The 25,352-nt window shown below is 40.1% G+C and overlaps 1 protein-coding gene across 5 annotated transcripts in view; it reads right to left on the bottom strand.

Annotated features, from left to right (window-relative positions):
* jmjd1cb (jumonji domain containing 1Cb) overlaps positions 1–25,352 on the bottom strand; it is a 133,116-nt gene that overhangs the window by 1,648 nt on the left and 106,116 nt on the right. For all 5 annotated transcript variants that reach the window (XM_051124780.1, XM_051124781.1, XM_051124782.1 and 2 more), the window contains 18 exons: positions 24,795–25,062; positions 21,323–22,992; positions 20,617–20,789; positions 18,009–20,170; positions 17,098–17,299; positions 16,468–16,682; positions 16,131–16,283; positions 14,695–14,784; positions 14,446–14,573; positions 12,816–13,029; positions 10,692–10,891; positions 9,633–9,911; positions 6,313–6,481; positions 6,137–6,227; positions 5,868–5,998; positions 5,483–5,605; positions 2,512–2,651; positions 2,124–2,300 (listed from right to left, as the gene is read on the bottom strand). In XM_051124780.1, coding sequence (XP_050980737.1) covers positions 2,124–2,300; positions 2,512–2,651; positions 5,483–5,605; positions 5,868–5,998; positions 6,137–6,227; positions 6,313–6,481; positions 9,633–9,911; positions 10,692–10,891; positions 12,816–13,029; positions 14,446–14,573; positions 14,695–14,784; positions 16,131–16,283; positions 16,468–16,682; positions 17,098–17,299; positions 18,009–20,170; positions 20,617–20,789; positions 21,323–22,992; positions 24,795–25,062 — 6,585 coding nt within the window. The remainder of the gene's footprint in view (positions 1–2,123; positions 2,301–2,511; positions 2,652–5,482; positions 5,606–5,867; positions 5,999–6,136; positions 6,228–6,312; positions 6,482–9,632; positions 9,912–10,691; positions 10,892–12,815; positions 13,030–14,445; positions 14,574–14,694; positions 14,785–16,130; positions 16,284–16,467; positions 16,683–17,097; positions 17,300–18,008; positions 20,171–20,616; positions 20,790–21,322; positions 22,993–24,794; positions 25,063–25,352) is intronic.

Raw genomic sequence — 25,352 nt, 5'->3', positions numbered from 1 at the left:
TGCATTTTAAGTAGTCTTTTTTTTTATCCGCATAAATAGATTCACACGCATCACAATTTTTCTTACTTTTTGGCCTTGCATATTTTGCTCTGCTTTTCCTTCAAGTGTGTGAAAACTATAAACTAATTGCAACTTTTTATCTCAATTCTGACTTTTTTATCAGAATTGCATGATATAAATTCACAGTTGAGAGTTAGAAAGTCAGTATTGCATAATATAAACTCGCAAATGCGAGAAAATTGTGAGAAAACTCACAGTTCTAATTTTTCTTCTTAGAATTGCAAATTCTCACAATTGTGACTTTTCTCAGAAATGCAAATTTATATCTGGCAACTGTGACTTTTTTTTCCTCAGAATTGCGAATTTTTATCTTCACAATTTTGACTTTTTTTCTCAGAATTGCGAATTTATATCTTCACAATTGTGACTTTTTTTCCTCAAAACTCCAAATTTATTGTGACGTTTTTGTCCAAATTCCGAATTTATATCTTCACAATTTTGACTTTTCTGTCCGAATTCCAAATTTTAAAACTTCACAATTGTGACTTTTTTTCTCAGAATTTCAAATTTATATCTTTGTAATTGTGACTTTTTCCTCTGAATTCCGAATTTATATCTTCGTAATTGACACTTTTTTCTCAAAATTCTGAATTTATATCTTCGCAATTGAGACTTTTTTTTCAGAATTCCGAATATATCTTCACAATTTTGACATTTCTCTCCGAATACCAAATTTTAAAACGTTGCAATTATGACTTTTTTTTCCTCAGAATTCTGAATTTATATCTTCACAATTTTGACTTTTCTCTCCAAATTCCAAATTTTAAAACTTGGAATTTGAAAATTTGGAATTTATATCTTCATAATTGTGACTTTTTTCCCCTCAGAATTGCAAATTTATATTGTTGCAATTTACTTTTTTTTCCTCAGAATTGCGAATTTATATCTTCGCAATTGTGACTTTTTTTCCTCAGAATTCCGAATTTTTATCTTCACAATTTTGACTTTTTTTCTCAGAATTGCGAATTTATATCTTCACAATTGTGACTTTTTTTCCTCAAAACTCCAAATTTATTGTGACGTTTTTGTCCAAATTCCGAATTTATATCTTCACAATTTTGACTTTTCTGTCCGAATTCCAAATTTTAAAACTTCACAATTGTGACTTTTTTTCTCAGAATTTCAAATTTATATCTTTGTAATTGTGACTTTTTCCTCTGAATTCCGAATTTATATCTTCGTAATTGACACTTTTTTCTCAAAATTCTGAATTTATATCTTCGCAATTGAGACTTTTTTTTCAGAATTCCGAATATATCTTCACAATTTTGACATTTCTCTCCGAATACCAAATTTTAAAACGTTGCAATTATGACTTTTTTTTCCTCAGAATTCTGAATTTATATCTTCACAATTTTGACTTTTCTCTCCAAATTCCAAATTTTAAAACTTGGAATTTGAAAATTTGGAATTTATATCTTCATAATTGTGACTTTTTTTCCCCTCAGAATTGCAAATTTATATTGTTGCAATTTACTTTTTTTTCCTCAGAATTGCGAATTTATATCTTCGCAATTGTGACTTTTTTTCCTCAGAATTCCGAATTTATATCTATGCAACTGAGATTTTTTTTTCCTTAGAATTGTGAATTTATATCTTTGTAATTGTGACTTTTTTCTCAGAATTCCGAATTTATATCTTCACATCCTCCGCAACTGAGTCCTTTTTTCCTCAGAATTGCGAGTTTATATTCCACAATTGTGACTTTTTTAAGAATTGCAAGTTTATATATCGCAATTGTGACATTTTTTCCTCAGAACTGCGAATTTATATCTTACAATTGTGACTTTCTATCCCTATATTCTGACTTTATAACTCGTAATTGCAAGTTATTTTTTTTTTTCCAAGAACAGAAGTCTAGCTTTAGTGTCTGATCAATTTTTAGAAGCACTGTAAACAAAACAGTGAGCTTTGTTGCTTTCCAAGTCAATCAAGTTGGGAGGGGTTTTGCTTAAAATAATCAACACCACAACATATGACCCAGAATGAAGTATTCATCATTATTTGTTCATGTGGTATCAGTGATTTGTGCAACTACAGAAGAGAAAGGAGAGTAATGAGACCTGGTGCAGAGCTCCAGCAGGGATCAGGACTGAATCACCCAGAAACTGCACCACAGTCCAGCCCTGAACGGCGTATTCATCCAGCAGCCGCTGACGCAGCTTACGGCTCAAGTACCAGCCAGGCTCACGGATCGGGTCATGATCTGCTGGGATCTCCACGCCCTGCTCTTTCGCCACCTGTCATGTCCAAACACGCACAAACACGAGTTAAAAAAACAACAGCACGTGCCCTAAAAATCTGCACACATATGAAGTTAATCCTATAAAACTTCCTTGTGCTAGAGTGAGAGGTTTTATGAGGACACCCGCTCAGAGAGAGTGAGTGAACGTCACTGCAATGATCCTCTGTATTATTTCAAGATCAGTGGAGAAATCAAATCAAAATAACCTTGTGCAGAAACTCTTTTATCTTCTCGCCGTCTTTGCTCGTGTAGATGTGCCACAAGGCTCCGGGAGTCTCACTCGAGTCCTTTAATCTTTTCTTCACGTTGTCATCCAGATCTTCCTCCTCCAGCCTCTTGAGCACTCCTGTGTGTTTGGCACAAACACATTCATGCAGTTACACAGCAAACTCATCACGCAGTGATTAAGCTTAATTTATTATAAAGCCAGGGAGCGCCGTCCTCTTTTGAAGACAGAGTGATGTTTAAAAATTAATGGCGAGGAGTGTGCGTGGGAGTCTGGCTTTTATATATTCTCGTCATGTCTGCCCATGAGACAGCGGATAAAAATAGAAAGGCCATCGCAGTAGGGAGGAGAAAAGAGGGAGGAGCAGCTGCTGGCATGAGACACAAAGCAAGAATTGCCAAATTACTTATAAACTTACAACTGGAAGTTTAAGATGCAAGTTAAGATGGCTGTGATTTTGCATTAACACATTTACATGTCAACATCAGTGTGATATTTGACTTAAAGTGATTTACAGGGGAATTCTGTTTTTACCTTTGTTAAAACTTTTTAGAAGTGTCAACTTTTATGTCAAATTTTTAACAAAATTATATTTATAAACTTTTTAAAAATTCTAATTAAAATAACAGAATAAGAACAAGTAGAACAAGGATAAGTTACAATCAAATGAAATCTGTATTAACAAAATGAATTTGTACTACAGAGGTGGCACAGAAGAACACAAAAGTGGCTTGAAGGTGTATTTTCAGACGTTTAATGAGGCTCAGAGGTGGCATGACTGCAATTAAATTCATAAATTCATGTTGAGATTAATGTTTTAAATATAAAATGTTAAATATAAATATTAAATGACTTAAATGACTGAAAAGATCCTTTAAAAATAAAAATAAAACTGCCAGTAGGTGGCGGCAAGTCTGGCGGCACTGAATCATTCGATTCGTTCGAACAGGTGATTCATTCAGGAATAAAGTGACTGTCTTTATAAATGGGTAACTGAATCATTGTCTCACTAGATTCATTTAAAAATGCACATTCATTCATAAACGAAACACCGCTGTGTTTGAATGTGACTGAATGTGACTGAGTGGCTGAGCTGTGACTATGTTTTAAACTAATTTTGACGACAAAATAGAGCAAAATCATTCAATAGTGTTATAGTCAGACAATGTAAGTCACTTAATATTCACTTCTTTTTTTATTAAACTGCTGTATTAAATCAATATCACATTTACAGACTCCCTTAAAAATCATTAGAAGTTGTCACTCATCTTTTGTGAGATTTGTGAGATGGGCCTATGTCTCTGATACATTACTCAGCGCTGTAAAAACACGTAGAAACCTTTGAAGCTCCCCTGAGCGCAAACACAAATATGCTGATCAAGTCAGTTGCACTGGTGCTCCTAAATATTTTTTTTTATAGTCGCATGCAGTGGTTTTCAGTCGAAAATGCGACTGAAATGGTCATACTGTAGAGCCCTGGGGCCGTGTTTACACGTCATAAAGCATTCAGAGCAAAGGTACAATTACACGACTCAGCCGAACACACAAGAATTCTTCATGAGCATTTCAGTGTGTGATAAAAAACTAGATTAGTGTGCCATCTGTTAAAAACTAAGCTCAGAATCACGATACAAATCTCAGAATCGATCCGATTTATCGTCGCAGCCCTAATAATTACCTATGGCAGTGGTTCTTAAACCAGGCAGACGGGGCCCACTGGGGGCCTCAGCAAACTTCAAAGGTCATTTAAAATGATTTAAAACAAGCATTAAAAAGGCCAAAACAACTAAAAATCAGGAGATTTGACGGACAAAATCGGAAAGGACCACAAGCCATGATATGAACTCAGGTCGCTCCTCCTAATGTGGAGGAGATATTTCTTATTTTTAGTCAACCCCCCCACCACCACAACAACAACAGTTTTTTTCCTTTGAAGAACCAAGTTTCCCACAGTCTTGGAAAACCGGAGTACATAAGGAAGACAAAAGTATGATTTCTAGACCCGGAAAATGCATAAGCATTCTTCTCATTCTACCATGCTCTAAGATACTTTACTGGGTAAAAATTTAATATAAAATAATTTCCCTATCCCTCATCCTCTTCCAGTAAATCATGAACTAAGAGAAAAGTCATTGGGCCCTCAAACATGTGCAATAATGGTAAAAAAAAAAAATCACTCGCAAATCACTGACTTATGTTGCTTTAGATGTAATATCACACCCAAATGGCTTTTAGAGATCTATCGACAGTAGCAGACATCCATTAGAGGGTTGCAGATGAACGGAGAGCGCACGGTGGTCATGTAAAACTACAAATGTGACCCCAGACCACAAAACCAGTCTTAAGTAGCATGAGTATATTTGTAGCAATAGCCAATGGGTCAAAATGATTGATTTTTTTTTATGCCAAAAATCATTAGGATATTACGTAAATATCATGTTCCTTGAAGATATTTTGTAAATTTCCTACTGTAAATATATCAAAACTTAATTTTAGAATATTGTCCTATCCTAACAAACCAATGGAAAGCTTATTTATTTAGCTTTCAGATTTTGTATAAATCTTAGTTGCAATAGCAAAATTGACCCTTATGACTGGTTTTGTGGTCCAGGGTCACAAATGGGTTTTAGTAAATATCCTAATAATATGTCATATGTGAAACTCCATGTTTTGACATATTTATTCTCATGAGTGCAGAGAAAAGCTCTTTTTAGTGATGCTATGGCCATGTACTGGCAGTGAAAACTCCTTCCAGATGCATCTCTTACATTTCTTTGTTTCCAGGGTGGAAACCATGTTCTGTGTTTTTTTTTCCTTTGAGCTCAAGGGTTTATGGAACATTTCTGCTCTAACAGGAGGCTTTTCCTCCCTCCGTCTTTTTCTCTAATACGGCTGACCAAGTAAACAGACAGACTGTTGACAGCTGTATGGTGAGCAGGCCTCAGGCTTACCCGTTTTGGAGAGGACACCATTCCCTTTGGCCACTCCTACGTAAACCAGAACGCTGATGATGTCAGACACCTCCATATGCAGGTTAGCCGTGCCGAAGTCCTGCTCCTGAGATGCCGCCACACCTGAGATCACACATCATTCAGTTCAACGTGTTATCAAAACAGGCTTCCGTTTTTTATGTTTTAACTTTTAACCCACGTTTAAATCATTTTCTACATTTTTTACATTTTCTTTTGGGGTGAAATATGACAGGTTTCATGATATCCCTACAGTAACTGAATATAATTTTTGATAATTTTGTTTAATTTTCTACACTAAAACAATGCAGAAAACGTAGCAAAAACAAAAAAAATTGTGTGAGAGAGACAGAGGGAGCTGCAGTACCGTAAGCGCAGCAGAGGCGCGGGCCCAAGTCCGGCCGCACAAAGAAGGAGGGCAGATGGGAGGCCAGGTTGAGGTTCCCCTCGGGGTCTGAATATTCAGGCATTGGCAGGTTCTTCATGAGATCATCATACCTACACAATGAGATGAAGCACATGCTAAAACAACACTAAAACAGAGCTAGGCTTGATCAGAACACACAAATAAATACTTAAAGTTGCCATAAAATAGCATTCACATGTGTAAGCTTGATAAACGAGTTTATATGGTACCTGGAGGGCATCAAAGCCATAAACTCTTCCCCTGAAGGCCAATCTTTCAGTCGATACACCATGGTTTCTCCATCTTTAGACTTTGGCCGCTCTGCAAAGAAAGCATGATCAGCATAAACACAAACAGGCTGATTAATAAGATAACTGCTCATTTGTTTACTTCAAGAGGCACTCACTCGTGAGATCTTCAAAGCCGTCCCAGAATTCTTTGACGCCTGAGTTGGACATTACTCCATCCTTGCAATTCAAGAGATCCCCCTGGTGGTCAGCAAACTCCTGGTTGAAGGACTCAGCCTTCCACAAGCTAGCGTTGAGCTTCTTGTGCACCCCAGAGACCAGCACCGGCTGCAAAATACACCACACAGGAAATGGCCTTTTAATGACAGCTGAGATCACAACCACTACTAAGACTTGCTTTTTGAACAGTGGAAAAAATATGAAGTCTGGTTAAAACAGAAATTGCAAGATGGATTACTCTAAAGACTAAAAGTAATAATTAAGTTTTGTTGAAAAGCCTAAATCTGTGAGTGTATTATAAACTAGTTTCTGCAAAAGTGCTGAAATGTATTATGTGTTCTCTGTGTGAAATTTTAAAAAGCAGCATAATAACAGTAACCACCCTTTGGAACAGCCGTTGCATTGGAAGCCTTACTAGGCAGCTTACTAGGTTTTGGAAGAAAACCAATGTGTTGGGAGAGCCACATTTTATGATGTCAGTTTACTTCCTGTAGAGCTGTAAATTCATGGTCCACTGCACACAAGTCAATAAATGTCATTCTGGAACAGGAAGAGACAGAGGCTGTCCAAAAATGCCTCGATACCCTTTTCTAGTGCACTATACAGCCATTTGAAGTGGTGTCTGAAACCATAGGGGACATTATTGAGTGCACTTATTTAATCTCATAATGCATTGCAAAAATGAGTGTAAAGCCACACTCAAAAGGCCAACGCTCAACTGCACTGTAAGGGTCGCGGTGAATACATTAACGCATTTTACCAGAAGATGGCATCTATGGCTCATCTGGCACAATCAGTGTCCGAATTCACTCGTTTGTTTTCATTTGAACTTTCAAGAGGACAATATTAGTGGTGTAATGGGTACAGGGGTCGATTTCGAATACACCCAGAGACTCTCCTCTGCTTCAGACTAGAGAAAAAGGCCGCATGCTTGAGAATTTCAACCTAACACCTCTTCTGTTTCCTCCTGTCCATTAGCGAAAATCAGATTTCACTGTAAAGGATCTATATGCTTAGATGAAATGTCCTGCATTAGAGTAGCATATGAAGAGGTGCTACCTATGAAAGAATCAAAGCACTTAAAGCCTATAATGGCCTACGTGAAGTGCATGCTGCATAAATGGACTAATGTATGGCGCCGTTCTCTCTGGACACCCACTGCACATGTAATGCAGACTGATGTGACAGATGAACCACACAAAAGCTGTCTGCTGAGGCAGAGAGAAGACACTAGCCAGCTGAGGCAGAGATTGCATTAACTCACATTTTGCAACATTTACCAAATGTTATATAATGTATTTATAATCATATATAATTTATATTTATAAGATCTGGGCACATTTTGGAAAAACCAAGCTTAATGCAGGAAAAAGCCAAGCTCTGATCTGAGCATGTTTTTTCCCGCATATGGCACTTAAGGCGTTAGAGACAATCATGCCGGGCTTCATTGCACAGAATATGCGCTGTGAGACACGTGTGCATTGCTTGACAGTGTGAGCTTCCACCCACCATTATTTCAGTCTTTTACCTTAGATATGCTTTTATTTGTACCATTTGGACAACGCGACCTCATGAAAGTGGGCGTCAGTACCACGAGTTTCTGTTTTTATTTGGCGTACTATTAATACGCAGAAATTGACTTTGGCGTGCATACAGTATGATACACAATGGTTAGAATTAGAGGTGTGGGGTAGATGCAAAACTGCATACTATACGGCAAAACTGCATACCATATGCACGCAAAAATTGCATATTATATGCATGCCAAGCATGTGCGTATCAGTATGTATTAGATGCACAAAGCTCATGTACTGACAGACTTTAAAGTGTGCTTTGTGTTTGTTTGTCCTGAAGCTCGCAGCTGCGGTTAAATGCACTTGCATCTCCGAATACTTTTATGATACGAAATTGATGTAAACGGTCAGTTTTGTTTTCAGAACAGGAAAAAACATTTGATATGTCAAAATAGATCTGTACATTAGTGTGAATGCAGCCTATTAAAGCTGCCACTGTCTATGATCTCATCAGTAATAATCAAACGGCAATAATGCTGAGGAAAAAAAAAAAAAAAAAAAAAAAAAAAAAACATAACCATGATTATCTGTAAACTTTCAGATACTTAAAGCACTCTCAGATACTTGAAGTACTTTTTTTCAGTTGTAATTTTCTGTTTCCCCCATTATTACTTTACATTTGCTTGTATGTTTTGAAGCTGTATTTACTTGGTTTAATTCTTAACAACTGTTTTGTTTTTTTATTAATTTGTAATTATTTTAAAAAGTAGCCTGCTTATATAATTTAATAAAAATGCACAAAATAAATTTTATATAATCGTGATGCATCATGACTTCGAACTGAAGCGAATCGTTTACATGACAATCGTAATCGAATTGAATCATGAAACCAGTGCCAATTCACACCCTTAATTTATATAGGGGAGAGAGGGGGGGAAAAAGAAAAAAAAAAAAAAAAAAAACAAAAAAAACACATGCATGTCAGGGAAATGGAACAGGTGTAGATGGATAATGATTATTTACAGCACAACATCTAATCAGTACACAGGATTATTAGGATTATCCTGACTGCAAGGATATCAGTGACATTTCTGGATAGGGCTCTAATGACAATTGGGAATTGAGATTTTTGCCAGTTTTATAGACAGGTATATTAAAGGAGAAGTTCACTTCCAGAATAAAAATTTCCAGATAATTTACTCACTCCCAAGTCATCCAAGATGTTTATATATTTCTTTGTTCAGTCGCAAAGAAATTAAGTTTTTTAAGGAAAACATTCCAGGATTTTTCTCCATATAGTGGTCAATGGGTTGAAGGTCCAAACTGCGGTTTCAATGCATCTTCAAAGGGCTCTACACAAATTTTGACTGAGTTTTTCACCCTAACCTAACATTTTTATCAATTTTTCCAACATGATTTCGTATTTTATAATTAATATTCTAAATCGAAGAGCTAGAACAAGCCAAGCATTTTTGGTTAAAAAGTATAAAAATCCTGGAATGTTTTCCTCAAAAACCATAATTTCTTTGCAACTGAAGAAAGAAAGACTGTTGGATGATATGGGGGGGTGTAAATTATCAGGAATTTTTTATTCTGGAGCATACTTCTCCTTTAAGATGGGTAAAGGGAAAAACAGGACCAAGAAACATTCTAAGCTAAAGTAATATTGGCTTTGAAATAACCACAGCTCCAGCAGAACAGAAAGTAATGTAAGATTCACTATTTAGTGGGTTTGTTTCACAGACCTGTCCTTGTCTCCAGCATTCCCTGAAGAGTTTCCAGTTGTTGCTGTTGCGGTGGTCTTTGAGCCAGAGCAGCCTGCGCTCGTAGAGCCAGCAGTGCGGGATGTCAGCATATAGTTTGGGCGGTTCTTCCACTGCTTTCTTTCTCTCAGCTTTGGGCTCCTCCAGAGGCTCGTGCTTCAGGTTGAGCTTGGTGCCACGGCCCGCTGGGATCTTGTTTTCCACCACAGAGGCAATGATGTCATCCAGGATGTTGGGCATGCTGCGGCCACTCTTGACAATCTGTGGTAGGAAGACCACAAATGAAGCCCTATGTTATTTTAGGACAACAAACATTTTTTCTTTAAAGTAATAAGGGCTCTATGTCACAGGGGTCCTTCAAATAGTGGACTGCGGTCCCAGCTTGGTTCCAACCAGACCACGATACATGACAACGCACAATTTTACTGTTCTAAAGTTTAAAGTGAGTAGAACATCAAAAGAGTTTGCTGTATACACCACAAGCACTACGGGTAGTTTATGGTAACCTGAACCCTTAATATCATGTCTTTTCTGTCATACACATGTGTCTATAAATGTAAAAACAATAGCCTGAGGAAACATCTGATCTTACCTTAACATATCCAATTGGACTCTCAAAGACAATATCCTTATCTTTAAGAGAATTTTGATCATTTGACTATTTATTACTGTTCCAAAAAAAGTACTGTCCGGACCTCCACTGGAAAGGAAATATAGAGACCGGACTTCTTTGATCTTTATGCTAGCATGGCCTTATTTTTGTAAACTGCCATCCATGTGACAATGACTAATTTCTATGATGTTTACATTAGTTTTTTTTTTAAAATGATACTGTCTACCAATCAAAAGTATGGAAACACCAACTTGACTATAATTACTATTTTTATCTACAAAAATAATTTCAAGAATAAACCTTTAGATCAAAAGCTTTTTAAAGTTAAGTATGTGCAAACTTTTCATTGGTTGTATATACATGTTGCCATCTCTGTATGCTAGTTTAGTCTCTGTTTGAGTGTGATCAGTAGGTGTTGGTTTTCTGACCTGCGAGGCAGTGGAGTACACAGGAGCGAAAGCGATGCCGGCATCAGTGGAGCCCAGGCGCAGCTTGCCTGCGGTGGTGGTGAGGAGGTCTCGTAGAGTTGATCCCTGCTCCAGGGATGATGCTTTACTGTGCAGAGACTCCAAAGCATCTGACTGATCCTTCTCCTCCTTTATCTTCCCTACAACTGACTCCTTATTTTCTGCAGGAGAGAAGTACAGGCTGTTCAAAACCTCAGGTGTCAATCGTTTTTAATACACATGAAATTGAAAAGTAAAAGAAAGATTAGAGTTTATTTCCATTATATGATACATTTCCATAATGTTTAGTGGGAAATGATAGAGAAATTTTAAAGTCATGATAAAACAGAGGTAGCGATAGATCTTTTCTTCCATATTGTGATGTGCATTTGAGTGCAACAGATTATCGAAAAAAAAATGAAGGGCAAACATGGTTCTATGCATTGCTGATTGGATTTTAAGATGTGGACGGCACTCAAAAGTGAGGGAGATAAATGCAAGTTTGGTTATGACATTTTGAATAAAAATTACAAGGTCAAAAAAGAGAAGGAACATATACAGATAAAATATTCACAGTAAGATTTCTAAAATGCTTTTTAAACAGCAGTTTAAAGTCCCCATGAAATCACCATGGGAAAAAAAAAAATTCAAAAAAGCATTTTTTGGGGTTTTAGTATAAATATGTTAGCCTTAAGGTTATCTATAAGTTAGTGTGCTCCAAAACAATAACTAAATTCTTTTAGAAGATATAAGCATTCAAAACAGTCTCTAACTGCCAATATGGATCAACGATTTTGATGACATCATCCTGCACTTTAGCTTCTCATCAAACTTTCTGTCCAATCAAATGCTCTTTAGAATCTGAAGAGTCCCACGCCCTACACCATAAATAGACGCTAAAGTTGCGGCCGAAATCGGTCACTTGTTCACAAAATTCACATTTTCTGCATGGGGAATGGCACGTAGTGCACTATATAGGGGGATAGGGAACAATTCACACAGTGTAAATATGCATTCCATTGGGGCGAATGAAGTTTGGTTATGTGTGATGTCACACAAATCGCCACAATAACAAGACAATATAACACAGAACAGATACGCGCAAGTTGGTGCTGACCACAAAACATATGACACATTTGAATTCTAAAATTTTTTTTATTTTATAGCGATATGGATGAGATTGTGGCTGTCATACCGTGTCAAGTGGGATTTTACCAAGCTCAACGGCTCAAGCTGTGATATAAACAAAACGCTATTGGCTATATAACTGGTTCAGTTAAAATTATATCAACATAGAATAACACTGCATGTTTCAAAGCACTTCAGTGGACTATGATCAGTTAAAAAAAAAACTCTGAAGACCTTGACTAGCTTGCTCAGGTGTCTTTGATTTGGATTGGAGCTAAACTCTTCAGGGCCGGATTTGAGTAACCCCGCACATTATTACATTTCCAAGTTTTCTGACGATTTTCATTTTGGCGGAGAATAAAATGGGGTTAAAAATCCCACTTCTGGAGAACAATATATCCTTGAGACTTGAGATTGGGCTTTTTGCAAGTTCCCAGAACAACCCAGTAACTACCAAGTAACTGCAATGTACTAAAAACTGCTTGAAATACTTTAGCAAAGCACCTTACAACATGCCATGGCATGAACTATATAATCTATTATTGTATGTAAAGAGATGTTTTGAAACAACCGAAACGCAGACTTATCAAAAAGCGCAATTTAAGCGCCGCTGCTAAATGAAGAGAAGTCTATACACCACACCGGGCAACAAACTGAACTGAACGTGTGCCAGCGACCACAGGGCTGATGGTCTTTTAAGTGCAGTTCATTTGGAGAGAGCGGCGCGTTCGGCATGTGAGAGCAGCTGAAGAACTGGATAAACATGTGGTTAGGTGAACTCTTTAGACTGTGGGAGCTCACAACTGAGAAGGCCTGTAACGTACACCGCTAAATGTGAGGATTGTGGAATGCTGGCGGCCTGTCAAGCACGCACACGCCTGCAGAGAAAGGAAAAACACGGGGGCAGCTGGCAGACCTCCGGCCCCTGGCTACCAATAACTTCAAGCGTACCTTAAGTTTTATTGTTTCTGTACCCACCCTTTTTTTCCTCGCGGGATTTCTGCTCAGCCAAATCGGCCAGGAAGTGCAGAGGCGATTGGGACTCGGGTGGGGTAAACTTGCTGTCAGTGCTGGTGTCACTGGCTGGACTGCTCCCTCCGTTGGCCTCTACCTTCAGAGTGGAGTTCTGCTGGCCGCCCTCGGGCTTACACAGAGAGATCTTGTTGCTGTGATTGAGCACGTTTTGTAACACCTGTGAAAAGTAAGTGTGTCAGAGACAGTTCAGCAGTTTGAGGAGAGTGAGGGTAAATATTGTGGACTTTTAGTGGTTAAGAGATGAAGCAGGACTGTATTCAACATTCCAGCCCAGAGAACAGAATGTGAAATTCTGTGTATGATTGAGAGAGTGCGAGAGTATGTGTTTACAGTGAGAACATGCACACTCCAGTCGTGGCTAAAGCCCTATTTTATTTCATGTGAATGGAAATGTGACTGAAAAGGAGAGATGTACAGTTTGTTCAATGGGAAAATATGTCTCAAGGACTTGAATCAGGGCTCTTTTTCTGTTTTGTCGTCAAGATGTATTGAAGTTTTGCTGGCTGAACAATCAACAGTACAAGCTATTGAACAGAACTGGGTTGAAATAACAAACATACAGTTTTATCACATGGAATCCATTACTTTTTTCACTCTGGTCAGGATGAAACATTTTACAGAAATTGCCAAAGCAGATTTCCATTTTTAAGTCCGACACCAATCCATGAAATGAATAGATGTAAATGATTATTATTTACATCTATTAATTTCTTCCCACAATTTTATGTTCATTCCCTTGTTTTAGTGAAGTCACTGCCATGAATTAAGAATTAATTTCCACAACGTACTGCTTCTTTTGATTTAATTAAAACAAGGGAACAAATTAGTTAACATGGCCATGATTTACTGAAACAATGGAACAAACTCTTAATTTGTGGTGACTATTTAACTAAAACAAAGGAGCAAATTCTTTATTAGTAGCATCATATACTTAATTATAATTATCGATAATCTAATTCTTAAAATCTATATTTGTAGGTATATTTGTAGCAATATGCGAACATGCGTCAAAATTATCGATTTTTCCTTTATGCCAAAAACCATTAGGTTGTTAAGTAAAGATAATGTTTCATGAAGATATTTTGTACATTTTCTACTGTAGTAATATGCATTGCTAAGAACTTAATCTGAACAATTTTAAAGGCGATTTTCTCAGTATTTTGATTTTTTTTGCACCCTTATTTTCCAGATTTTCAAATAATTGTATCTCGGTCAAATATTGTCCTATTATGACAAACTATACATCAATGGAAAGCTTATTATTTATGATGTATAAATCTCCATTAAATAAAAATTGACCCTCATGACTGGTTTTGTGGTCCAGGGTCACATATTTTTTCCACGTCATGGGTAGGGGAGGCTTACAACAAGATTTGATTTAAGAATCTTTAGATATTTGTACTGGAAAATAAGACAAAAACACTATGGAGGAAAATAATCTTTGCAATGTACTCATATCAAACATTTAACAGAGTACCACAATCGTACATCCCTCACAGCTTGTTTACTTTGTGTAAAATTAATAAATGTCATCTACCATGACAAAGGTCTGCTCAATGACACTCTCACATACCTGGGAGACGCCATTGGTGGACGGCAGCTTGTTGTAGAGGGTGTTCTGTTTCCAAGCACATGAGCAGTGTGATTTAATGCTGTACTTCTCCCTGAGCATGTGCATAGCATTCACCAAGTCCGTTAGAACTAAAACACAGACAAAACAAACAAGTTAAAAGAAACAGTCATCTCTTTCTCTACCTCCAGCCAAAGGCGTAACTACAAGCAATCTGGGATCATTCCAGAATGAAATTGTCTCTTTCCGTACCATTTCCTGGAATGATCTGGGTCGGCATCAGGTGCTTGTGATCATGAGGCTGTCCCTTGACACACTTCAACCAGGCATACAGCTCTTTATCTGCAAAATAAAAAAAGGTGGATTACTCACAGAGGCTGAGAGTGACAACACACACAGTGAAGGGCACTGTCACTGGCCCGTTTTCCCATAGAGGAGTCGTGGTGTTTATGCTTCAAACTAAATAAGAAGCTTTGAGTGTTGCAAGAAAAGACACACAGATGTGATTCAGCAGAAACAACATTTCTAAAGCTGAAGGGTTTTTTAATGCCCTGCGGCAGAATTCAAGCCTGAAGATGACAGGAAGAGCTGCTGCAGGAAGGGGAGACTTAAATGAGGAGAACACAGAAGAGGAAGACACAGAGAGAGTGACACATTTCAAACCCTGGGGACAACTGAGCTACACAGTCTTAGAAAAACTGTCACGTCTTACAGCACACAAACAGAAAACTATACACTTATTTCTTCTAGGGTTATTATAAAATTTGAAACAAAATTTAAATAAACAAAAATACAAAAATAAAATATTGCTCAAAATATATAAACTATATTAGTCTCTCAATAATACTAAAATAATACAGGCTCCTGCATAGCATTTAGAAATTTATTAAACTTTTTTGTTTTTATGATATTTTTGTTACTTTTTAACTTGTATCTTCATCAATTTTTGGGGAAAAAAAGACTATGTTCTCAGAATTGCAAGTTTATATCTCACAATTCTGACTTAACTTTCAACTGAGTTATAAAAGAGTTTTGAAAGAATGGCGAGACAAGTTTATATCTCGCAATTCTGACGTTTTTCTCAGAATTTTGACTATTTCTCAGAATTGCGTGTTTACTGACTTTATAACTGACTTTATGATTCGTAATTGCAAGTTTCTATCATGCAAAACTAAATAAACTAATTAAAACTCATAACTGCATATATCTTTTATATTATATTTTATAATACGCAACTGCAAATTTATATCTCACAATTCTAAGAAAAATGAGATGTAAACTTGCAATTGCGAGAAAAAAGTCAGAATTGTGAAATAAAAAGTTGCAATTACCTTTTTTTTTTTTTTTTTAATTCAGTTGTGGAAACAAACTTGTGATAAGTGATTATCAGAGTGTGTTTTTTTTTTTTGTTTGTTTGTTTTGTTTTTTCAAAGAATAGCTTCACATTCCACAACACTCACTTCTGAGACAAAGAACAACAAAATCTGACAGCTGTGGGACACTACTGATTTAAAAAATGTAAAATGTATAAACAAACCAAAAGATTTGGCTACACATTTTCCCTCACACTTTAAATATCTGGGGCATTTCTCCAGTTCTGTTAAGGGTTTTGAGCCTACCGCATATCAACAGAAAGAGTGTACAAGCACAGTCAGTGTTCAAAGGTGAATATGAAAATGACGACTGACCTTTGGAGCTTTTCCTCTCCTTGGCCTTGTAACAGTCCAAACACACCACAAATCCACATTTTTGGCAGACCCAGTGAATGTTAAACAATGTGGCTTCACATGCGTCGCAGCTCTCTCTCACCCCGCGCACTGCTCTCTTCCAGGCGATTTTGGCTGCAGAGCAAAGCAAACAGGAGAAGGATGAAACAGACATTCACAGAGCTCACTCACTTTTTTTTATTTTCCTTTCTCGCTCTCTTTTCAGACTGCTGTAAATATAATGTTACACTAGTAACAATGTTTTAGGAGATCATGTATGACACACAAAACAAATTCTATTTGAGCAAGTGCAGCTCACCATCTTTCTTCATCCATGTAGTTGCTGTATTCTCCGTCATAACCAGTTGACAGAATTTGTCTCCAATGTAGCTAAGGATGTATTTGGAGGTCTCCATGTCCAGGTTGTTTTCTTCATAACCCTCTGGTGCCCAGAGACTGAGCGCCTCTTCATCAAATTGATCAGGAGAGGAGAAGCCATCAATCCGGATCACTCCGTTCTTACTGTATGAGAGGCTGGAGATGAGAAGGAGAAAGAATGTGCAATTAGAGTTTATTTCCTTCCCTAAGAGCAATCCTGTAACAATTTAATGAGAGAGAGGAGAAAAGTGTAGACACAAGACAGGGCAGGAAAAGCAGAAGTGTTTAATATTTGCACATTCCTTGAGTCAACGTCAAACTGGTTCCATAGAATATTCAATTTTAAATGAAAAGAAAAAGACAACCACCAGTGCCTAGCAACTATTTTTATACAACTCCCAAGCTTGACTGGAAACATCACTCTACATTAATTTGTGATGTAATGGGACTACAATTAATTGTGGGATAGCTACAGGTTAACTAGGATAACTTCAAAATGACAGCTTAAGGATAATCTATTATCCTGTAGCCTGAAGAGTGCATGCAAACATGTTTCTTGCTTTATACTCACCGGCGAAAGTGGTAGAAGCGGCAGAAGACGGGTGAATGTGTAGGCTCCTCTCCTTTCTTGGTGCGGACGGAGCGGCATTCCCTGCACTTCTGTAAGTTGGGCCCAATTTCAGAGCACGAGTCGTCTTGCAAGAAGGATTCACCCGTCTGCTTTAGCTTCTTTACCTTCCTCCAGTCCTTCAGTACTGACCGGGGAATGCCATCTATAAACACAGATTACACACCATTACTTCATCCATTGCATAAAAACTCCACATTTATTAAACTTTAACTGAATAATAAGTATCAGCCTGACCCAGATATATCAGTCTATCACTAGGCGTGGATGATGGGAGACATGTGCAGGCTTTGAAGAGTTAATGTTTATGTTGTAACCACAAGCAATCACAACATTTATGAAACCTGACAGTTGTGACCTACTGTACTGTTACAGTGACCTACAGCTTTAGAAGCTATGCAATTACAAAGAGGCACCATTTTGCTACACAGCAATCATCAGAAAGTGCTAATAAAAGCCCAAGTGCTCTTGGAGATGTTTTCCACATAAATGTGAGCATTCTAGTAGAAGCAATTTGCACAGCTGCCGTCCAGATGTTCACCAAACACACCTCACTCTCTTTCTCACACACTGAAAACCTTCCAATAACCCCAGAGTTCAACATGAAACAGCCATTCACAACCCATTTTACTTGTGAAATGTTTACTCTGTTTAATCCGAGTGAAACTAAATATTCAATAAGTACTTGATTTTATTCATCCGTAATTAATTGGATGGTAAAAATGGACTGGATTGTGGAGGTCTACTGACTACATGAATCACCACTAGCATTTTTTTTTTTTTTTTTTAAATCAAGACATGGAGTCTGTTCCATAAAAAAAGACCTTTTTTGATGTAGACTGGGATGCACTTACTGGTACTGGCCAGCTTCAGTTTGGTCTTTTCCTTGGCACTCCGGAAAATACCATTTGGCTTCACCTCGTCCTCCTCCTTCTCATTGTCTCCCTTCCTTTTCTGCATGTCGTTCTGTTTCTTTTTGTAAGTGGGCTTGGGTTGCCTTTTAGTCCTTTGTTCCAGCTTACTCTCGCTAGAGTCTGAGTCATCACCGCTCTCAGAGCCCGATTCGTACGGGCGCTTGGGGGTACGACGAGTCTTTCTGTCCTCCTGGGACAGCTTGTCCTCTTGTCCTTTGCTGTCCTTGCCCAGATCCACATCACTAGATGCGGGGGCGATCAGGTTGACGGAGCATGGTTTAATTAGCTCAGAAATGGCATTCCCGCCTTTTTCAGATTTGTTTGTGTTTTTGTCCTCCTCCGAGTGTCGCGTGAGCCAGGCTTTCTTGAGCTTGTGATAATTCGACTGGCACACCTGCGCTGGCTGTCCATTGGGCACTGGGCTGGTTTTGCTGGCAGGATTGCAGGGCGTGGAATTATCCTGGGCGATGGTGGGTGAGTCCTGAGAGGATCTGACGCTACCACTTTCACTTTCTGAGGCACTACTGGAGCCACGAGACTGAGCCGCAGCCAGAGCTGCTTTGGCCTTCTTCAGGTGAACGAAGTTCCTTGAGTAGGCCTGTGTGGGGCCGGCAGAGCCGGTCTGAGGCAGTGCGCTAGGGGAGGTGGTTCTCGAACCTCCCTCCTGCGAGTCAACAACAGTGGGAGTGCGGCTTTTGGAAGCAGAGCTTTCCAGTCTGCTACTACTGCTAGTGCCAGAGATGGAGAACGACAGATCTGCTCCATTGTGGCTCTGCGTGCTAAACGTGCCGCTGGCAGCGGCAATGGCTTCATTAGTCCTAGTATTGCACACAGAATTGGCCACAACTGCTACTGAGCTGGGAATGACACCCGGTGACGCTCTAATCAGGTTTTTGTTGTACTGATCACTGGGATCCTCCAAATTCGTGTTTGGTAGGATGATTCTCCCAGATTCCCTACTCTCTGCCACTTTCAGGCAGTCTGCCTGAGTGCGGCCAGCAAACAATCTGCTACCAAGTTGCTCTTTGGGTGCCGTCTTGGGACCTGGCGAGCCGTCGTATTTTATGCAAGTAGAAGGGCGGACAATAACAGATGCCATGGCTGCCTGTGGCTTCCCTTGGCTATTCTCTGAATGCCAGGCCACTTTCTCGTGGCTCTTTGCTTCCCCGCCAGGCCGGCAGGATTCGGCCGAGCCCGGCTCGGCTCCGCTTTTCTCATCCCTGAGCTCTGGGAGCAGGGTGGGCGGTTTCTGCTGTTCTGACACCTTCCCCGCTGAGCTGACGGGCTGGATGGGGGTGAGCGTAGGTGGGGAAAGGCGTCCGTAGGCCCCCTCCTTGCGGTCAAGTGCCTGCTGGGTGGGCGGGTGAAAAACCGGCGCTCTACGCAAGGCTGGCATGCCCTTGGGCTGACTGGAGGGAGAGATAGCCGGGCTGCAGCGTTCACTGACCGTCACCACTGAGGTACTGAGTGAGTGCATGGGTGCTTGTTGACTGAGCTGTTCGGTGATCTTGCCCACCAGTCCCTCTCCCTCCGGCTGGTGCTTAATGAGAGGAGGAGGCTTGGACAAAGACTTGGTGTGACTAGAGTTGTATGAGCCCAAGGACAAGGGGCTAGAGGCTGCGGGTGCCTTGTCAAAGTATGGATTGAGATCTTTGGATTGGAAAAGTCGTGGTGGCTCATTTACAACACTATTTGACAGCGTGGTGAAGTAGTTGGTTTGAGGGAGGGACTGAGATACAGATTGTTTGTACTTGTACAGATCAGCCACAGAGTGCTCCGCCTCTTTCTCGTGGCTTTTGGGCTGGGATGAAATCCTGGAGTAGGACTCGCGCTCTGCCTCTCCAGCACGGATCTTGGCGGTGAAGGGGGCCATTTCGATGCTCTCTAGAAGGATGCGGCGGTTTTCTTCCTTATACTTGCTGGTACGGTCCGGCCCCTCCTGAGGCATGCGTGGTGGTAGTTGCTGCTTGCTGTGGGGGGACTCCATGTAGAGACGGTGCAGCTCCTTATTGGTAGGCGTCCTGCTTCGGTCCGGCTCTTGCTTCAGGTGGACATTGGCCACGCTACGCATAGGGTCCACAAACACATTCTTCTCCTGATCTCTAAAGAAACGATATATATAAAAAAAAAAATCTGTCAGCATGATTGATTCTTGCCATATAATTCATTCTAAACTGGTGATTCTAAACTGGTGATGTTTAGATGTACCTGCGTATCTTAAAATATTTTGTTCAATAGTTACAGAAATGCTGGACCAATATTTGTTCTAAAGTTAGTGCTACAGTATGTTCCTTCTCAGATATTAGGTAACTGCACTGGGGGTGGTTCAATGAGTACAGGCATTCAGCGTGCTATAATAGAATAGTTTAATTATGCGCACAGTCACCGAATGAGCGTACAGTGCTTCTATCACATGGCATTTGTTCCACCTCAGGTCACAAGGTATTTAACAGCTAGCTGCAGTTCCAGGCACTGCAGGACTGTGGGAATGGATTAACCATGTGTGTTAATGACAGACAGAGACAGACACAAGTGTGCACGTGCTCACTCTTTGTGGAGTTCTCCAGGGGTTTTGGAGAGCGGCGGGCTGGAGTGCGAGCTGATCTTGATGGGTCGATGAGGATCTGCGCTGGCTGGTCTGCCCGGGACATGGCTCAAAATCCCCATGCTGTCTGCTGAGGTTACAGGGGTGGAGTGGTGCAGCCAGGGGCTGGAAGTGTTCTGTATGGCACACACACAAACAAACAGAAGGTCATAATGCACTAAGGGCAACACACAATTCTCTTAACAAGTCACTGCACACAAACTGTGCATAGGAATGACCGTCTCTCATTCTGTGATATTTCCAGACTCTCTAACATATGCTTATAATGGACAGTATGAAAAAGTGATTCCAGTTGAGTTATTTTATCTTGGAATTCTCCAGGTTTACAGAAATGCAGGAAGTCTTCAGCACAACTACTGTATTATTTTCAGTGCTAACAAACCCTTCATGCCACTGATGCTGTCGATAGTTTCTTAAATTAGTTTGAGTGAATTACAGTGAACATTAAAGGCTTGGAGTTGTGTCCAGACATGATACAGCAGCAAGATGTCAGCATGATGTCAGAAGCAAGACAGAGGTCGAGTATCTGTCCCTCCTCTAAGGGATCTTCTCACAATAACCCCATTTGAACAATGTACATTTCAATTATATATCTGTATAAATTATAACAACCAGGGCTAGTAAACGGACCGGTTATACACACACATACCCTCCGTATGCTGGAGTCTGAATTGACAGCATTTTCCGGGTGTACCCACTTGTACCCAGGTGGGTAGGAGTGGGTACCGTTTGGGTATTGCCAGATGATGGGGTAGAGGCCGAGCTGGTTATACGAGGCACCTCCATGCGTCTGGGCCAGCAGGGATGGGGGTGGCTGTTGCTGGAGGAACTGCTGCTGCTGGTGGGAATGGTGGTGGGCCAAAGCCAAGTGCCCGAGTCCAGGGGAGTCCAACCGGGCATGGCTGCCCAGAAGAGAGGCTGGTGGAATTGTGGGCAGTACGGTGGGCAGAAGGTGTGGGTGGTGCACAGAGTGGCTCATGGAGGAAGAAGGGAGAAGATGGGACGGGTGGTGCGAGCTGGGCGTGAGACACGTAGCATGAGAAGAACCATGTAGTGGATGCAGGTGTGGGTGCAGGTAAGCCACGTGGTTACTATCCGATTCAGGACGCACCAATGCAGGGTCACGGTAAACCGTAAAATGCTCATTTTTGTCAACAACAAGCGGGCTTTTTGTTGATTCGGATGGCCCTCCGCGGGCTGGCACGGGCTTAAAACTGGAGCGGAGTACTTCTGGCTCGGGTTTGAGCGGCAAGCGGCCTGTCGTAGGTGGGTTTTCAGGGTGCCGCGGTTTATGTTTGGACACCTCGGGAGATGTATTTGGTTTAGGCTTGGAGGATTCATGAACGCTGTGGGTTTTTGACTTTATGATGTCAGGTGAAGGATTGCACTTGGGCTTGAGAATATCAGGGGATGAGTTGGACTTAGGTTTGGGCAAGTCAGGGGAAGGACTGAGTTTATGGGTTTTCCTAATTTCCTCAGTTAATGAGGCATTTTTAATAACCATAGATGTGTACTGCTGCTGGAGCTTCCCTCTCTCGCCCAGGGCTGCTGACTCACTCACTGATGTCACCGGCCTTATGACCTCAGAGTGGGCGAGTTCGATTTTCCCGCCTATGCTGCGAGCATTCTGCTGCTGTTCGCCATCCGGCCTCCTGCACTCTGAGTGGGAAGTGTTTAGCACCAAATGTCTGGATTCGGAGACGTAAGCATCACACTTCTGTGATGCCAGCAGGGCCGATACGGCCTCAGAGTTCTCTCTGGAACACGGCTGCGTGGTCGCATCCTCTGTGATATCAATCACGCACTTGGGCGTGTGTGTCCGAGGTGCTCCTGTGCCATAATGGTCCTTGGGGAGGGTTTTCACAGTGCTTTTCATCTCGACAATGCAGCTTTGGACCTCTGTCGGTCCAGAGGCTTGGTTTTGCGTACAGGAGGCCGGAGGAGGAAGCGGAGATCTCCTATCTCCTGACCGCTCGCTCTCTGCCAGCTGAGCCACCTCCACGGCCACCGGCTTACTGCTTTTATCCTGCATCTCATCCCAGGGAGATAGCCTGTTGATTACACTCAACTCGTCCATAGGCTTGGATCCCTGGGACTTCTCCTCCTCCTCTGGACCTTTTGAAGTGCTCTTGCATTTGAGCTCATTCTCTGAACTGTGCTCCGATGAGGAGTCTATGCTCCGCTTATTAGAGTTCTCAGAGTCGCTGCTTTCAGAGAGGTCAGACGTCTCTGTTTTGAGCCGCTTGAGACCGCTCTTTTTGTCCTCCTCATCTGCTTTCCTCCTCTTGTTTGTCTGCTTGCTTTTGTTTTTAGAAGCATCTAGAAAGAAAAAGAAACCAACTCTGTCAGGAAGAATTTTCAACACAGACGCAAAACATGCCACCAGCAAACAATTCCATGCACGCTGAGTGCACAAGAAACTCAATCCAATTGATTATTAAAGTACGGATCAGGATGATGTCATTTCGTACTTAGGTTAAAGGCTGATTGAATCTTAAGTGCTGCATTAGAAGTGTGATGGATGGGACTCTGCTAGAATTTATGCACACTTAAAATGTCCATTTTACTGCAGTGGCTGCACTCAACTCATCTCTCAAAGACCCAACACCCTGACTGCAGGAATTATGATGGAAGGATCTAAATGATCTTTTACCAGACGGCCATCCAGCCAAAAAGCTAGCACGGAACCTTTCCAGTAGAAGGTTTCGTCAACTTAAATATACAGCACTAGACCGTGCCAAACATAATAGCCTCTGTATAACATGAAAGCCATAATAGGGGGAAATACAATCAATCTAGAAGAGATTCATTATGTTTTAATTCATCAGAGTGGGGTGCTACAATTACTGCTTCATTTCCCATCAAATTTAAAACATGACTGAATCAAAACAATTCAGTCACAGACCTTTAGTCCTTGAAGCATTATTTATGAAAACATTTGACACAAGTAATATGAAAATATGCTATATTTCCCATGTTTCGAAAAAAACTGACAGACCTACCTGGCAACCTTCCGTGTTAGAAACACACATGCATACAGTTAAGGTCAATAATATTTTTATGTAGTACAGACCTGAATAAGATATTTCACATAAAAGATGTTTACATATAGTCCACAAGAGAAAATGATAGTTGAATTTATAAAAATTACCCTGTCGAAAAATTTACATACACTTGATTCTTAATACTGTGTTGTTACTTGAATGATCAACAGCTGTTGTTGTTTTTTTGTTTGTTTGTTTAGTGATAGTTGTTCATGAGTCCTTTGTTTGTCCTCAACAATTAAACTGTCTGCTGTTCTTCAGAAAAATCCTTTTCAGCATTTTTGCAAATTTAAACCCTCTCCGACAATGACTGTATGATTTTGATATGCACGTTTTTACACAAGAACAACTGAGGGACTCATATGCGACTATTACAAAATTTTCAAACACTCACATTAAGAGATGCATTAAGAGCCAGGGTTGTAAACTTTTGAACAGAATGAAGATGTGTACATTTTTCTTATTTTGCCTAAATACCATATTTAGTTCCCTTTAGTACTGCCCTTCAGAAGCTACAGAAGATACGTTACCCTAAACTTCAAATTCAAAAAAGTTTTCACCCCCGGCTCTTAACGCATCGTGTTTCCGTCTGTAGCGTCAGTGAGCATTTGAATCTTCTGTAATAGTTGCATGTGAGTCCCTCAGTTGTGCTCAGTGTGAAAAGATGGATCTCAAAATCATACAGGCATTGTTGGAAAGGGTTCAAATACACAAAAATGCTGAAAAAAAAGAATTTGTGGGACCTGAAGGATTTTTCTGAAGAACAGCAAGCAGTTTAACTGTTCAGGACAACAACTATCACTAAATTAAAAAAAAAAACAGCTGTGGATCACTCAGGTAACAACAAAGTTTTAAGAATTAAGTGTATGTAAACTTTTGAACAGGGTCATTATTATAAATTCAATTATTATTTTCTCTGGTGGATTATATGTAACCTCATATTTTGGTAAAATAACTAATTTTTGCAGATTCTGCAAGGTGTATGTAAATTTTTGATCTCAACTGTACTTCAAGTAAAAGCACCATTAACATATTTACATCTACAACATAACTGTCTCACATCGATCAGTGTTTTACCTTTTCCTCCGCTGTCCGATTTTTCATCTTTGATCTTTTCATCATCTGGAACGCTGCTGTCAGAGCCTTTCCGACGTGAAGATCGTGAGCCGCGCTGTTGACCTGGTGAGGACTGCTGCTGCTGGTGTTGCTGAGATACCTGCTGCTGAGCATGCTGGGATTGTTGCTGATGCTGCTGCTGCTGAGCCTGAGAGGCCTGTTTGGGGGTGGAGCCAGAGGAATTCATCACGGGTCTGGGGCTATTGGCCTGGGCACGCGTGTAATGACCCTGAAAAATAAAAAACACAAAAGGGCGTGCAAACAGCAAACACAAGCATGAGAGGGCTTATAATGGATTTAAAAAAAAAAAACAGTTCCTTGCCAGCAACAACTGCACTACACACGTCTGTAAAAAAACTGGTCACAGAGCTAGGCTTAAAGAAGAGTTCCTATGGCTCTTAAAAAAGCTTTCCAACCATGTATCTCAAAAATATTTTATCTATTCAATCCATGCAAGCACAGTGCGTGAAACTGTAATCGGGGTAAGCATTTATTGGAAAATCAGCACTAGTAGTAAAA

Source organism: Labeo rohita, chromosome 12, assembly GCF_022985175.1.
Source record: "Labeo rohita strain BAU-BD-2019 chromosome 12, IGBB_LRoh.1.0, whole genome shotgun sequence".
In the NCBI taxonomy this organism is placed as follows: domain Eukaryota; kingdom Metazoa; phylum Chordata; class Actinopteri; order Cypriniformes; family Cyprinidae; genus Labeo; species Labeo rohita.
The sequence above is the reverse complement of the archived record's forward strand: the minus strand, read 5'-3'. Positions and strand labels throughout refer to the sequence as shown.